Source organism: Petaurus breviceps, unplaced genomic scaffold, assembly GCF_028583685.1.
Source record: "Petaurus breviceps papuanus isolate PSGF00001 unplaced genomic scaffold, PetGlider_PUasm1.0 225, whole genome shotgun sequence".
In the NCBI taxonomy this organism is placed as follows: Eukaryota; Metazoa; Chordata; class Mammalia; order Diprotodontia; family Petauridae; genus Petaurus; species Petaurus breviceps.
In genome coordinates, this window is record NW_027185889.1 from 22,635,474 (window position 1) to 22,652,809 (window position 17,336).

At 40.9% G+C, this 17,336-nt stretch overlaps 1 protein-coding gene across 8 annotated transcripts in view; it reads left to right on the forward strand.

Annotated features, from left to right (window-relative positions):
- Positions 1-17,336, forward strand: part of MYBPC1 (myosin binding protein C1) — a 179,129-nt gene that overhangs the window by 61,350 nt on the left and 100,443 nt on the right. For 7 of the 8 annotated variants that reach the window (XM_069095233.1, XM_069095240.1, XM_069095235.1 and 4 more), the window contains exon 2: positions 9,022-9,125. In XM_069095233.1, the coding sequence (XP_068951334.1) occupies positions 9,101-9,125 (25 nt within the window). In that variant the 5' untranslated portion in view covers positions 9,022-9,100. Of the gene's footprint in view, positions 1-9,017; positions 9,126-17,336 lie in introns of all 8 variants that reach the window. The other variant, XM_069095234.1, reaches the window with a different exon arrangement.

The following is a 17,336-nucleotide window of genomic DNA, read 5'->3' on the forward strand; positions in this document are numbered from 1 at the left end:
ACATAGATCTCTAGACTTGGGATCAAGAGAACCTGGGCTCAAATTCTGCCTCAGACATTTACCTGCTTTGTAATCCTGCACAAGCCAGTCTCTGTGCCTCAGTTATGTTATCTGTAAAATGGGAGGAGGGGTCTCCCTACGGTCCCTTCAGGCTCTAAATCTCTGATTCCTATGTAAGTAGATAAGTCTGATCCTGAGGTGCAATTTGATAGAGGAAAAAGAGAGAACTTGGAGAAGATTTGAGAAAGGATACAGCATTTTCTGCTTGGGAGGCTTAGGAGGCCTTGGTATCAGGGGAGGCTTCACGGAGGAAGTGCTGCATGACCTGGGCCTTGAAGGAAGAATATTGTCTTCACAGTGGAATGGAAGCCCCTGAAGGGGAATCTTTTAACTTTGTTTTCCCAGCACCCAACATAGAGAAGCCACACAATAAGGCTTTGCTAATGGATTTGAATAGGCAGAGATGTGGAGAGGGTGCTGCAGGTAGAAGAAGGCAGGACAGGACCAAGGACCAGTTGGCCTGGAGAGAAGGTATGTAAAATTAGAGGGGAGGCATGGGATTCCTGGGGGTCTCAGACAAATTTCAAAGCTGAGGAGGACATTAGAGGTTGTCTGGTCCAACCCCGTAACTATACAGGTGGTGAAACAAAGGCCCTAAGATGTGAACTGACCTTTCCAAGGTCATACAGACAAGTCTGTAGCAGAGCCAGGATTTGAACCATGAGCTCTGACTTAAAATCTGGTCCTCTTGCTGCTATAGGAGAGCCTCAAATTACAATGATCTTTTTTTTTTCATATTTTATCTTTTGACAAGGGGAATGATAAGGTCAGACCTGTGCATTAAGATTACTTGGGCAGCAGTATGAAGAATAGATTATAGAGGCAATAAACATGAGGTGGGAGAGCAATTAGGATCTCAGGTTAATCAGAGTTTAAACTAGAGAGGTGTTAGTACGAGTAAAGAATATGTAAACAGAGCTGATAAATGAAAGGGATGAGATAGGGTGTGGCTGTTGGCTAGATATAGATGGGAAAGAATCAAGGATTTGATTTAATTCAATTCAATGAGTATTTATCAAGTGTATGCTATATACTAGGTACTAGTGTACATAGACAAAGGTGGCTGAGATTTTGAACTTTCGGGAATTCCTGTCATGGGGCCCTAAACAAAAATAGGGATGTTGAGAAGAGAAGCAAACTGGGGGAGGAGTGAAGAGATTACATCAATTTTTCCATTAAAAAAAAGCCTCTCTTTGGGAGTGTATTCTCTTCTTGGGGTGACCTCAATTCACTACAATACAAGTACTTGTCATTCTCAGGCCTCCTCTACTCCCTCCTAGAAAATCAATTGAGTTTAAATATCTGGGGGTCTTTTAGTTGGTCCAGCAGGACACTGACCTAATTCTAAGGGGCTAGAAATGGGCATATAACGGAAACACATAAAGCTAAAGATGCTCATTGAAGAATGCGCAGGTGCAGCCCCACAGTCCACTCCCCTAGTCCTGAAATGGCAGCCCTCAGAAAGCACAGCGGACCTTGAGCGTTAGCTCTTGTGCTTTCAGAATTATGCTTTGGGGCCCACTACATCAGAAGTGTATGGGAACCCCCAGGAGTTGCCCCAGAGCTGAGCAGGCTCACTTCTCTTGTAGTCTCACTAGAGAAAGAAGGAATCTCCTGTTGCAGTGGTGACTGGTCAGACTCAAAGAGACCTTTGTCTTAGGCTGCAAGCAGCCCTGTGTGCAGCATTGCAGGGACCCCTAGGCCAGGGAGGAGAAGGGGGTTATTTACTGTCTTTGTTTGGATCACCAAAAAGGTCTTTATTTCAACAAATTTTGCTTTTGAGAATTAATAGGGTGCAGGCTCTTTCTAAGAAAGAGAAGCAATATAGGTGACATCATGCCATGCCATCCATCATGCCCAACAGGAGCTGGCCAGACACAGTTGCCAGTAAGTCCACTCCCAGATATGATTTCTCTCTCCTAAGACAGTCTTAGGCAGACTTATCTTCAGAGTGAAGGCACACAGGGGGATGGCTGCGGTTTAGAGTTGGGAGGGACTGCAGAGATCATCTAATCCAGGTCCCTTGTTTTATAGATGAAGCAAATGCCTGTCCAGGAGGGGAAGGGCTTATAATCCGCAATGGGCTATGGGAAAGTATGGACTGTGAGCATTCCTCGTTATCTTCAGGGTCACGATCAAGACACTAAATCTAATCTAAGAAGCCTAAAAGATTGGTTTTGTTGGAAATGTCTCATATAAAACATAAAACCCTTTTTATTCAGAATTTAAACCACCAAAAAAAGCTCAAATAACCAGATAGAGAGAGAGAGAAAGAGAGAGAGAGGGAAAGAGAAAGAAAGAGAGAGAGGGAAGAAGAGAGAGAGAGGGAGGGAGAGAGAGAGAGAAAGAGAGAGAGAGATTTTAGCTGATCTCCCCACCAGAAGTGACTCTTTCCTCTTGAGATCTCTCAGACTAGTCCGTGCAGCTTCATATTCACTTAATAGTATTCTTACTTGTATCACAGCTTTTTGCAGACCTACACAATCTTCCCCAAGTACCTCCACACTATGTTCATGTGCTCCATCCTCCACCTCTAACCCATCTATCCAACTCCACCTGGCTGGTGATCAGTTAGTGTATTTAGCCTGGTCCAGACATACCATGCTGCTCCCAGGGCCCATCTTCATACCATGCCACTGTGTATTCCTCTCCCCATGCCCACTCTCCACTTTTCTACCTCTAGTTCAATCTGGGAACATCAAATCAATCCTGCCATTCCTAGAAAGGACTTGCAATCAATTATCTTATGACACTCTCCATCTCTGTGACTTCCCCAACCAAAGCACTCCTCCCAGGCCACCACTCACACCCCATATGTGTAGTCTTCCCCTGTTAGAATGCAACCTCCCTGAAAGCAAGGACCCTTTTTTGTCTTTGTATTCCAATCTGTAGGACATAGTACTGTGCCTAGCACATAATAAGCTCTTAATAAATGCTTTTTGATCCATTCATTCAAATTAAAAGAAAGGAACCCCCTCAAAATCCTGTGATTTCATTGATAAGGAAAGGCTTTAAATGCAGGCAATGCCTTTAAAATGCAGATCCCAACTCATCCATGCCTTCTCATTACATGAAACTCTGGTCCATGTCCTCCCATTATTCCTCTACCCAATAAACTGGGGACTTTCCTCTCCTTTTGCTGACATTACATGGGCACCAGTGGAGCGGATGGGTCATCCATCCATTGTCCTTTGCTCTTGTTACATAACCAGCCCACTTCATTTTCCTGCCATACATCCATCTGCCCTCTAAAACAGTCCTACACAATTTTTAATTGTTTGCTCATACCAACAATGTGCCTCTCCATTACCCCTATAGGTTCATGTCCAGATTTGTGACCTTGGGTAAATAACTTCACTTCTAGAAGCCTGTTTCTTCCTCTATAAATTAATATAACTTTTCTTTCCCTGCTTGTTTTATAAGGTTCAAAAGAGAGAATGTGTTAAAGCATTTTGTGAACCAAAAATGGCTATATTATTATTAGAGCACTGAACATTGTTACATCAAAGAGAATTTTAATAATAATTCCATGGGTTATGCTTCAGTTTTTATTAGATTACATAATCATCTAAAGCCTGTTTTCATTTGGACTTGGGCTAATTTTAATTTCTTTTAGACCTTGGACATTTAATTTAAGCATGTTCTAATTCTCATGTCTGCATCAGTAAAATTGAAAGATTAAAAAAAATGTGTGCTTCAGAAAGAAAAAATAGCCTCTCTCTGCTGAGGACAGGGTGTGTGTGGGGGGGCAAGGAATGGTACATTTGTTCAAAGCCTACTGTGGTTAAAGCTGTAAGAGGCAAATGTGAAATCAAACCATAGACTTAGAGTTGTAAAAGACATAGCTCAGCCACCTCTGGAGCCAAACAGAGCATGTCCATTCCTGCTTCCACATGACAGCCTTTCTAGTGCTTGCAGATCAATTCTCACCCAGCAAGAGCAGAGTCATGGTACCTCAAGTCATGATATAAACACTGAACATCTGTTTCCTTTCTGAAGATTTCAAATGGAAATAATTTGTCACTTTTCTCCAGGAGTTAGTACTTTCAGATGTTTGTAACAAGAAACAGACAATCTTTATCTATGTCTTACTTATTCCTCTCTCTATATACTATTGATAGATCTATTGATCTATCGATCGACTGATTCATTAATCTCAATCACCAGACCTGTGGTTTCCTGCTTGTAGGGAGCTCCCTCTTCCTATGCTGCATCTTCAAGTCTAGGACACCAAGAGGTGAGGCGACTTTCCCAGGGTCACAAAGGCAGCATGTGCCAAGCCATGTGCCAGGGCATTTAGGTGCCGAGGACATGGCAAAAACAGGCTCTGCCCTCTATGAGGCTCACATTCTAATGGGGGAGACAATTTGTAAATGAGTAGATAAGTACAAGACATAGTGTAAGTGGGACCTCAGAAGGTGGGATTCAAGCAGCGTGTTAAAGGAATCTGGGGAAACTAGAAGCTGAAAGAGAGAGAGCATTCCAGGCTTGGCCATTCTGGGGAACAGCATGGAGAATCATAGAGTATGTAGAGGGAAATAGACGTCAGAAGACTGGAAAGCTAGGAAGGTGCCGGGTTGTGAAGGGCTTCAAATGCTAAACAAAGGATAATATGTTTGATCTTAAAGCTGCCTGAGGTTATTGGATAGGGGTATGCATTAGGAAACATCATTTTGTCTGCTAAGGGCAGGATGGACTGGAGACAGGGAGACCAAGTAGAAGGTGATCACAATAGTCCAGGTGGAAGGTGATGAGGACCCAAACCAAGATGGTGGCTGTACAAGTGAAGAGAAGAAGAAGGCAAAGAGAGATGTTGTGAAGGTAGAAAGCAATGAGATTTGGCAACAGATAGTATGAGTGGCATTAGTGAGGCCAAGGAGTTAAAGATGACCATCAGGGTTGTGAGCCTGAGTGACTGAGTGGATAGTGGGCCCTGAACAATAATGGGCAAGTTGGAAAGGGGGAATGTTTGAGGGGAAAGATAATGAATTATATCTTGGATGTGTCCAGATATGCCTATGGCACATCTGGTTAGAGGTGCCCAAAGGCAGGAGGAAATGGGGGCTGGAACTCAGGAGAGAGCAGAGGGCTGGATATGGAGATCTGGGCTTCATCTGCATAAAGATGATAATTGACCCTATAAAAGCAAATGAGATCATCAAGTGAAATCCAATAAAGGGGAAAGAGCTGCCCCCTCAGAGCCACAGGGGATGCCCACAGTTAATGGATATGACCTGGTTCAGCAAAGGAGACTAAAGAAATGGTTAGGCAGGGGAAGGAGAGTCAGAGGGCAGTGTCATAAAAAATCTAAGAATTATCGTCATGACAGTAGCTAGCATTCATGCAGCACCTACTGTGTGCTAAGCACTGGACAATTATTATCTCATTTAATCTTTACAGCAACCCTGGGAAGATGTTGTTTTTCCTTTGTTTTTGAGGAGGACCAATGACTTGTGCATGAATTAGATTTGAGAGGTAGAATTGAGCTAAATTGTCAGTCTCATTTTCTCTTCAGGAGTCACAAATAGGTACTACTATTATCCTCATTTTAAAGATGAGGAAACTGAGATAAACAGAGGTGAGGTGACTTGCCTAAGATAACACAGTTAGCAAGTATCTGAGGTCAGCTTTTACTCCAGGTCCAGCACTCTATCCATTGCTCCCCCATCTGCCTCAGCAAAGAGAGAGAGTATCCGGGAAGAAAAAGTGGTCAACATTTCAAATACCACAGAGAGTTCAAGAAAAGTGATGAAAAGTTCATTGGATTTGGCAAATAAGACATCATTGGCAATTTTTCAGAGAGTAATTTCAGCTGACTGAGGCAGGATTTGAAACCAGATCTTTCTGAGCCTCTGGTTATCTCTGTCCACTGCACCAGGCTCCCTTTCTAGGCAGGGGTTACATAGTTCTATATCAGTCAAGTGGAACCAGGTCACATTGGGATCCCATAAATGGAAGTCTTGCTCACGAGGAGCCTCACTTTTAATCTCCCTTCAATATGCCACCTGTGATCCCCTCTTTTCATTTCTTGTTCTCAGACTTCATCTGCATGTCAGCCCCCTCCAAGAATCAAGCATTTTGGTACTGCAGGCCTGCCTCAGTCACATCAACTTCTACCCAGGTTATAAGATCTTCTGGCAGATGTGCATGTCAGTAAAGGGAGAAGTATCTTAGACCCTCTGAGTTTCTTTCTGTAGTGTGTCACAAGCCAATAATGTCCTATCACCTCTTCAGTGGCATGCATGAAACCTGCCTGTCATTGTAAAGATTCTCCTGCAATGTGAGACGTTGTCCTTGAACGTGTCTCATATGCGATTGTCCATGTGCTGGAGATGCTGAAAAGTGATCCCTTCACAGAATGGTCCTATGTACAACCAAGGGCATCAAACAAAATAGCCCCTTCAGGGAGCCTGCTGACATGTCAGAGGTGAGAGGGGACTTGGCAACCCATGAGTCTGGTCCAGTATTTTAAAGGCAAGGAAATTAAAGCCCAGACACTTGCCCAAACTCACACAGAAAATAGGTAGCCAAGGTGGAATTTGAACCCCTGACTCCAAATCTAGTGCTCAGAACTCTAAAAGAATCCAAGAGAATAAGAGCCTGAGAAATCACTCTAACCTCATTATTTTACAAATGAAACCAGAGCCCAGACAGATTAAGTGCCTTGCTCAAAAGACATGCAGCTAATTAGTCGGGACTAGAACTTCCAGATGAGAACACTTTGATTAGGTTCTTGAATAATGTGACATCTCAATGTTTGCCTGCCAAAGGTAAATTATTTCCTTTGAAATAACATCAGATTTTAAAATAATTTTTTCCAAATGATTACCTGTAGGCTGCCTGATAGCCCTTAGGAGTATCCAAGAGTGAAAGAAAAAAATTATGTGAGCAATGATGTCTGCAGTTGTATGAGAGATCTAGTATTGAGAATAACCTTGGATTATATTCCTGCCTTTCTACACTCTTTGCAAAGCAGGTCATCTCAACTGTTTTTTCTATGTGGTTAAAGTATGGTGCTAATGAGATAGGTTACAGATGTGAGAGTCAGGAGGAAAACTGGGTGAGAAAATGTGGATGCCTCAGCACAAACCCATCATCTCATCACCACTGCAAAAGTAGCTTGAAGCATGTCTCAGATTCCCAGGAGTAAAGGCCTGGGATCATCTTATCCTTCCCCCTCATTTTACAGAGGAGGGAACCAGGCCAGAGAGACGAAGTCACTTAGCTAAGGTCACACAGGTAGAATCATGGGACCACCTCAGTCCTGTGATGCAAATTCCCCTTCTTTTTAATTCTCATCAAACAGAAAAGTAGCTTCCAAGCCTTTCCCTGTGAGTTGGTCTTGCAAAGGGGCAAATAATTTCAACTCACTGTTCTTGGTTTATTGATCTGTTGTTCCAAGATAACTTTCTAAATAATTAACTGGTTTTGAGTAGATTTGGCACATTCCTAAAAGCGAAGATGTTCAATTATACTTTAGGTGAGAAGCTTTCCATATGTCTTTCTTTGACAGAATTTAGGCAGTTTAAAAGTCTCTGTAGGAGGGTAAATGGAGCTAGGTTTATATCAACTTTATCCTGCCTGGAGGAGACCAAGAATTCAGCATGTATATTTAGTTCAACGTTAAGTACCATGTACAAAAATAAAAATTATCATATGATAGAATCATCAATTGTTTTTTTGTTTGTTTGGGGTTTTTTTTGCTTTTTTTTGGAGGGGCAATTGGGGTTAAGTGACTTTCCCAAAGTCACACAGCTAGTTTTTGTGTTGTGTCTGAGGCCGAATTCGAACTCAGGTCCTCCTGACTCGAGGGCCAGTGCTTTATTCACTGTGAAACCTAGCCACCCCTAGAATCATCAGTTGTTAATGAAAAACTAAATGAATATATACTTCCATCAAAGTTATTCTCTGATTTTTTTTATCTGAATGAAAAAGTAAAAGTTTGGGGTGGCCAGGTGGCGCAGTGAGTAAGAGTGCCGGCCCCAGAGTCGGGAGGACCTGGGGATCGGTTCTGGCCTCAGATACTTAACACCCACACAAAATAACTGGCTATGTAACCTTGAGCAAATTACTTAACCCCAATTGCAAAAAAAAATGTTTCTATTACTATAGCAAGAATCTGTAGGCTATGTGGCAAAATCTTTTGCTTTCTGCGCCTGGTCAGGGTGAGAAGTAGGTTGAGGGAGAGAGAAAGGAGGAGGCAGGGCAGAGAAAGATTGAGATATAAGGGGAGAGAAAAAAGGGAAAGAAAAGAGTGAAAGGAGAAGGAAGAAAGAGTTGAAAGAAAAAGAGCAAGAGAGCAAAGGAAGGAAGAGCAGAGAAGAAGGAAAAGGACAGACTGAAAGGAAAGTAAGAAAGAGAAAGGAGAGAGGAGAGAGAAAGCATAAGAGAAAGGAGGAGAAAAGAGAGAAGGAGGAAGAGAGAAGTGTACAGAGAAGAAAAGGAGAGGGAAAAAGATAAAAGAGAAGGAAAAAGGAAAGGATGGAGAAAAGAGAAGAGAGGGGAAATGAGAGAAAAGGGGAAGAAGGAGAGAAAGGAGGAGAAAGAAAGGATTAGAAAGAAAGGGGAAAAGAGGAAGAAAGAAGGGAGGGGAGAGAGAAAAGAGAAGAGAGGGAAGAGAGATGATGGAGGGGAAAGAAGAAGGAGGGGGGAGAAAAAAAGCCCTAAAGATGAGAGGGAGAAAGGAAGGAGGGAGAGGGAAAGAAAAGAGAGAGTGAGAGCATGCAGCTGTAGCTGCTGAATTTAGAAAGTCAGAGGTGCTCTCTCTCCTCAGCCACATGAGCTGAAGTGGAGATTCCTTCCAATGGTAGGGAGAGCGCAGAGTGCAGACAACAGATGGGAGTGAGCAAGGCTGCCATAGCTGTCAAGTTTCAGCATCTCTGCACCGTGGACAGAGGAGGCGCCAGTGTGATTGAGTGTCCCAGGCCATATATAAAGCCCAGGAATTCTCTCCATCTGCTTGTCAAACTGACCAGCAGCATCTCTCAGCAGGCCTTGGCGTCTCCATCAACCAGTACAGGAAAGAAGAAAGCTCCCCATAATGCCAGAGCCCACCAAGAAAGAGGGTAAGAAGAGTCTCTCAACCTTTTCATTGCATTTTAAAGAAAGTAAAAGGTCTGAATTTTTTTTAAAAAGTATGACTGATAACCTAGGTGTCATCAGTGTGGCTTAAGGAGGAAATGTCATATCAGGGAATTTAGGTCAGATGATTGTGTTGTAGTAAAAATCCTGCCCCCCCCCAAAAAAAAAGAATAAAACTGAAACAATCTTGACCTGTAGCATTTTATGCAATAGAGGGGAAAAAAGCTGACTCCCAAAGTTTATAAAGGAATTTTTCTCGGAATAACCAGAAGTTAAATCTTATGTGTCCTTATAATTTGGAGCATTTAAATTCTATTTTGGGAAGTTACCTTTTCAGATGTATTTTTTCAGACTTCCACCACTAAAATAATTTATCAGAAATATTTTGTGTTTATTTGCAATGTTTGAAGTAAGATTTGAAATGCCTTTTTTTTTTTTAACAGATTGAACTAATAAAGCAGATGAGGTTTCAGATGAAGAAAGCTCAGGGCAGCCAACTAGATGTGCAATATTATTTTGCTAATATCAGAAATATAAGCCTAACACATTCATGGAAAAGTATCAGAATAGAAATCTTTAACAGATTTGAGTTTGTTCACAATTTATGAAATTGTAATGTCCACTAGATGATTACATTCTCTTGGTTATCCATAGGATATATCAGATATATTGGAAAAAAAAACTATACCTACATGGCTCACTAATATGATTTTTTCTCTTGAGGATTTTATTGGACATTTTGTTTGGTAATTTTATAGTTTTTAGAAGACTTAATGGAGAAGACTAAATATATCCTCCAATGAGGAAAATTTTGCCATTATGCAGGAAAAAGATTTATCAGTAAAAAGAGTATCCTGTAATTCATTTTATATATTGGTAAATATTCTCCACTCCCCCCTTTTTAAACTTCATAATTTAAAATGAATAAAAATGATAAAAATTAATAACTTTAATGTATCATGACTAAATTTGACTTGACGTTACTCACATTCCTTCAAATTAATAGTGCATATGCCAGGCTTAGTTTTGGAAGAAAAATCTTCAAAATGAAATAATTTCATCCAGTTAATCTTTCATTTACTGCTTACTATGCCCTTAAATTCTGTCTGTGTAAATTAGAATAGAAGCCCATTAGGAGAGACCATAAGGGACAGAGTAAGAAGCATGAAGCTCTTGCTGACTTGTTTTAAATTTTTTAAAGTACTTTCCAGTCATTCCTTTGTAGTACCTTGGAAAAGATGCTGCACATCCTTGGCCTCCAAGTTAAACTATGAAGGCAAATGCATGATTTGAAGCATCTTTTCAATATATTTTCTTTATGTCATTAAGCCAGGAGTGTTGACAGGCTGGGGTGATCAGTTTACTAGTTGGCCTTACTTAGTACTGGAGGACAATGATGGATGAAGTATCCCGCCCAAAATAGCTGCACCAAATGCATGCATGAATATGGTAGCTTAATCCAGAATCTCAGGCTGAGAGTCCAAACCCTTCTAAAGTGTCTGATTTGTAATGCAAATGATTTACATGTGCATTAAGTGTCCTCTTTATTTGATCTGTCACTTGACTGGCTACTCCAAGGCTTACTGGGGGAGGAATGCCTTCTGTGATTTCTGACTAAAACCAAAATGTTATTTCTAACCTGCCATGAATTATTGAAGGCCCAGCTGGGTTAATTTATTTCAAGCCCAAATGTGTATAATTAGCAGACTGAGACACTCACAGATACCAGTGTTTTTATGTGACTTTCTCTGGTTTTGATTGCAACAAGATCCTAGTCAGGGCTGCCTTGACCCCTGAATTTTCGGACCAATGAGAGGGACTGGTTTAGCATTCCTCAATGACATCTGCATGTACAGTCAGGTTTTAAAAAATATTTATTGGACTATTTGGGAGTTTGTGGTGGGAAAGAATCCTGAAAGACTTCCTTTTCTCCCACATTACTGTCAAGGCTTTGTTATTAACATATATCTTGATCCATATAAAGAAAAAGATTTATGCTTCATTGCTATAAGTGAGCTCATTTCAAATAGGGAGTATTTCATTCCTTGGGTCTGTAGCTCCAAACATCTAGCACAGGTAGTACATAGTAGGTGCTTAATAAATGTCTTGATTGATTGGCCTCTTATCATAGGCATTGCCATTTCCCATAATATGGTATGGATGGCAGAGTGGATAGAAAGTCAGATTTGGAGCTGGTTGGGGCCAGTCTCTGCATCATGGTGCTGGGGGTGGCAGCTTTCTATTGTGTGTGCTTTGTCCTTTGTTCTCGAAGAGGACCGCGGCATCAGGAAAATGATGCTGTGACTTGACAGAGAATTGGATTTAAGTGAGGGAGGGCTGTACAAAGTCACCAACCTCACTTTCTCCTCCTAAACCATCTGAGTTCAGTGGCCAGACATGAATCAGGATGACTGGACATGGCCCTTCTCTAAGATGGCAGCTCTCTGAGACTTCTCTGAGACAACCAAGTGAGACATTTCACTGTACCAATCAAATCAGAGGTTCAGTCCCTATTCCCTAATATAGAATATAGTACAAGACCAGAGGTGCTTCTTGTTTCAAATGAAGTGATTAATAGCAGCTAGCATTTATATAGCACTTTAAGGTTTACAAAGCTTTACATGTCTTGTTTCATTTGATCCTGTGAGGATCAAATATTGTTAGTATCCCCATTTTACAGATGATGAAACTCACATAGATGTTAAATAAATATTATTATGATTACATTAGAGGATCATAGTTAGTTCTTAATATTTCAAAGAACTTACAGTACGATAAAGCTTCACAAAGTAATTCCCAGGTTATAGAACTAATTACTTGATTTTGATCACTATATGATTAAAAAATTCCACCAAGTTACTGGCAAATAGCATGATCAGATAATTCAGGATTCTTTCATATGATCTCAGGACTTAAAGGAAGGGATCTTTGAGATCAGCTAACTATACTTTTTTACTTTATTTTTCTTGAGTTTTGCATGTGTGTTTTCTTTTGTAACATGGCTAATATGGAAATACATTTTACATGACTTTACATGTATAATCTATATCATATTACTCACTTTCTTAAGGGGCAGTGGAAGGTGGGAAGGAGGGAGAGAATTTGGAACTCAGATTTTTTAAAATGAATGTACAATTTTAAAAATGTATTTGGGAAATATTTAATGTAATAAGTCATTTTTTTTAAAAAGAGGTTAACTAACTTAGCTGTCTCACACATTCATACTTCACAGAGGGGAAAACTGAGCTTAATGAGGCTAAGTAACTTCTCCAAAGTCACACAGGTAATAAGCAGCAGAGCCAAGCCCTCTGACTGTGCGCCCAGGGCCTTCTGTCTCTGTCCTGGAGAACCGGTGAGACAATGTCAGCCTACCTCTAGGCAACTCAGAGAAAGCAGAAGAAGGAACTTCCCCTAATCAGACAAAAATTTTAGTTTTTACATTTAGTGGAGAGAGAAGTTTCCATGACCTTCCACATGTATGGGCCCTCCTGGTGTCATTCCTGTAACCCTGCTGGTTTCTTATGTGTGCCTTCTAGCTGGCTAGCTCATTATTTAAAGAATTCAGTTTAAAAATTGGTGATATAAAATAGTACTACTGGTAGTGATAATAATAGAATAATAACAAATAATAATAGTCATGAGAAACAGTGTAGCATAATGCACAAATAGCCAGTCTCAAAGTCCAGCAAACCTGGGTTTAAGCCCTACCTGTGTCCTGTCTTGGCTGTGTGACCCCAGTAATGTCTCAGGGAGTCCTCTAAAAGGTCAAGTTGCAGAATAGATCCTGGCTAGCATTGGTAGAGGGAGTTACCTTATTGGGAATTACACCAATAAAATGACAGGTCCTGTTTAAAAAAAAATTATATCAATAATAGCTAATATTTCTATAAGCTTTAATGTTTGCAAAACACACACACGCATAATTCAATTCTAACCACCACCCTGTGAAGTATGCGTTATAGCTATTATTATCCCCATTTTGCAGATGAGGAAACTGAAGCTCAGGGAGCTTTAGTGACTTGCCCGTTCGTCACACAGCCAAAGTCCATGAATAGTCAGACAAGGTATTTTCTTCAAAAGGATGAAAAAGTGATCAAATAAATTATAGAGCCCTTCTATTAATAAATCTACCTTCTAGTATTTTGTCCTTGGGGATGTAAAAACTCATTCAGTATCCCAGACAATCCTTTTAAAAAAAAATTTCTGATTGTGATTTGCTGGCACCAGCGCTGGTCATGTTCACCATAAGCCACTTCCTGAAAGATAGACACATGAACCAAGCAGACCACCAAGCTGATGGGCTTGGCAACCTTCCCAAGCTAACTTCACACCATTTCCAGAAACCCTCCCACCAGGGTATGTGCACCTAGGACAGGTTTTGTTGTTTTTGTTTTGTTTCAGTTTTTTTTTTTTTTAACAAGAATAACATTCTACTGTTAACAAAAGGACTGCTTCCTATATGACTCAGAAAGGAACCATTGGCCCAATCCAGCTGCACTGTCTATTTTAGAGATGCAAAGACCATCCTAGGAGCAAGATAGAGTTAGTAGCTCAATAAAGAGAACTTCCAGCATTTTCAGGTGTCCAAACCAAAGCGATGTTTTACATGGCTCCCCATAAACCTACAAAGAGCTAATTCTAAGAGTTTGGCAATGGGCCTGAGTCTTAGGGAGGAAGAAGGTCAGATACAGAGAATTCTAATAAGGTCTCATTAAAAATAGACAGATCTTAATCCACTGAAGATATTCCTAGCAACATAGGGAGCCCCTTTTGGAAAGAAAGAATATTCTTTTGAATGTCCCATTGATATTTCTACAACTCAGAGAGACACTGCAATTTATTTGATATCTGGGAGCCTTACTGTTTGTAACGATCCCGTTCTCCACCCCTAATGCCCAGACCAGACCAGAAAAATAAAAACAAAACTCACAAGCAGAGCATTGTTCTATTAAGAACAGTATTTGTGGCTTAGTGAAACCAGTAAAGAATAGAATTTACACTCTCAAGAATAGACCTTGTGGCCTCTTGGTCTATCAAGAATAAGACTTGTAGGGGCAGCTAGGTGGCACAGTGAATAGAGCACTGGTCCTGGAGTCAGGAGGACCTGAGTACAAATTCGTACTCAGACACTTAACACTTATTAGCTGTGTGACCTTGGGCAAGTCACTTAACCCCAATTGCCCCTCCAAAAAGCAAAAAAAGAAAAAGAAAGAAAAGAATAAGACTTGTGTCCTAGTAAAAGCAATTAGGATAGCCAATAAAACAGCTTGAGATAGGCTGGAGGAAAGAACTTCAACTGCATATAATTCTATATGGCTGTTAATTTGGAGGTTTTATCTCATTAAAAGGGATCCTTTCATTGGCCATTTCTACACCTCCCATCCCAACTCATTTTAAGAATCATGATATGAAACTGGAACATGGTAGCCATTCTTTTCTGTTGGTCTTTGAAAAATTGTTAAAGAGGAATCCTTGTACATCAAACATCTCATTAACAGGCATTTATTAAGCACCTCCTTGTGCCAACCACTATGCCAGGTGCTAAGGATACAGATACTTTGAAAGAATTGCTAAAGAACTTATTTTCTAACGGAGAATGTCATATACTAATTTGAGATAGTGCCTGATTCCTGGGTAGATTATAACGCTTTTTTTTCCCCCATCTCTAGAGAAATGAGCTTCCAAAACTAGATTCTGCAGAACAGGCTGGTGGGATGCCTTAAAGCTTCACTCTTTCACAAAGTTACACTTTTACTAATAATCAGAACTACTTCCCCTTGAACTCAGAGAGGTTTTTGTTTGGAAACACAAAGGTTGAACCTGAGTATGAATTCAACTGCGACTTTTTGAAAATTACCATCTTCTTGGAAGACTTATGTAGCACATTTAGGACAAAGAAACATAGAGAGGAGAAATCAGTCAATTAACATTTGTTTTGGAATTAGAAAAGCTTGGTTCAAACCCAGGCTCATGTAGGAAAGTCTTCAAGAAAGAGGTGAAGTCTGAGCCAAGTTCTGAAGGAGGAAAGGCTTCTGAGAGATGGAGGGAGTACACTGCAGACATGGAAGAGAACTGGGTGAAAGCACAGGACCAAAGATGGGATGATATATATTGAAGGGAACATAGCAGAGCCCAAATTGACAAGAAGACAGAGTAGATAAAGAGGATTAATGATGCCTAGAAATGTAGGTGTGAGCCATATCATTGAGGATTTTAAGTACCAAGCCAATGAGTCTGTGTTTCGTGCTAGAGGTAATAGGGAGCCACTGAAGATTTTTGAGCAGAGAATTGACTCAGTCCTATCCTTAAGAATATTATAAATTTGGGAGAACTAGGTGGTGCAGTGGATAGAGCACTGACCTAGAGTCAGGAGGATCTGAGTTCAAATCTGGCCTTACATACTTGACACTTACTAGCTGTGTGACCCTGGGCAAGTAATTTAACCCCAATTGCCTGACAAAAAAAGAGGAATATTATAAGTTTTATCAAAGCACTTAAGCTCTCTGTGTCTCAGTTTCTTCATATGTAAAATTATGGGGAAAACTAGATGACTTCTAAGTCCCTTCCAACTCTAATATTGTATGCCTGCTGTATTACATTGCATTTTGTTCTGTTCTGATGCATCCTTTTTTTTTTTAATCCAGCATATTGCTTTGATCTCAGGTCTCTTTATATAAGGTCTTTTTTAGGGAGCAAGGGACAAGTTAGCAAGGGACAAGCCAGAGACAGTTAGTGGATTACTCTTGTGCCTTCAAAATTTGAAGTATAGGCTTTTTGTTCCAGTTCTTTTGACAATGAGTTTTAAATAAATTTCCTTTTTTTTTCCAACAGTTTGGTTCAGGAGAGTTTCCATAAATTCTTTCCTTCTTGGACTTTTAAAGACTTGACATTCCAATTTTGGGCAAGCGTGAAAACTAGGTATTTATGTAGCAGACTTTGTTACCTCTCCCCTATTTCTAAGCATGGCTCAAAGTTTTGCTAATGGGCCAGGGAAGGAGCCAGGGCCATGCCATGCCATGCCATGCCATGTCATGTCATGTGAACCCTCCTCTCATATTTATTCGTTGACCTTCATCCTCCACCCTAGTGACATGAGATGATATCTCACTTCCAAATTTATGAAGGCATTTTTGAGGGAGAAGAATCTTTTTCCATGACTCAAATGGACCAAGAAACGCTGCTTATTTGAAGGATTGATTTTATTTTGGGGGGAAGAAAATATTTTTCTCCTGACTTTAGTGGCAAACCATAGCCAACATGATTTAAAATGTCATCTTTTTTCTTCCCATTTTCCCTCCTGAGAAAATTTGCTCTGCTATCCTGACAATCTGTGGGGTGGGTTGAGTATGTCTCTTTACGGGAATGCCCAGAAGGGAACTGCACACTAGAGGGGGCTTTGCACTTGGCAAGAGCTGTCCCCCTCAGTAGGCTGGCTGGCTTTCTGGAGCTCCAGGCTGCACCTGTTAGGAAGATAAATAAAGGACTGGCCAATTCTTTCCTCTCATAGGTCCTAAATATATCACTTTGAAAAAGCTTTTGAAAAACAAGCTACATCCTCGCATCTCGTCCAGCATGTCTTCGGAAGAGCCAGTCTTGTTCTCAGGTCTCTCAGAGCCGAAACTGAGTCCAGAGGAGGACTGTGAAGGGCTGTTTCAAAGGCAATGAAAGATGATACCCTGGCTGCAGAAGCTGCAGAGTCCTGACTGTATCTGTAAGACCAAAGAGAAGGAGAGGAGCAGAGAGAGGCCTGGGCTTAGAGGCAGGAAGCACGGGGCTCAGATTTCACCACCACCATTAGCCTTAGCTATGTGGCCAGGGGCAAAATGCTTCATCTCCCCAAACCTTGGTTTTCTTATCTGTAAAACAGGGATGATGCTGTATTAGCAAAGGTAGCTCCCAGCACATAGGGTTGTTGTGAGGCTTCAGGGAGGTAATCTAGGCAAAGTCTTTTGCCAGCTTTAAGATTCTCTCTAAGTATCAGCTTACCGTATTCACCTTGTTAGGGAGCTTCCTCAGTGCTCTGTCTCGTTTTGGCTATAGGGGATGGGAGAGGAAAGGAATACCTAATTCTGGGAGGTGGGTGCTGTTATTACCCCCATTTTACGATTGAGGAACCTGAGGCAGGCAGAAATTGCGTGACACTCCCAAGGTGATACACATTCGGTAAAGGTCTGAGACTGGATTTGAACTTGTCC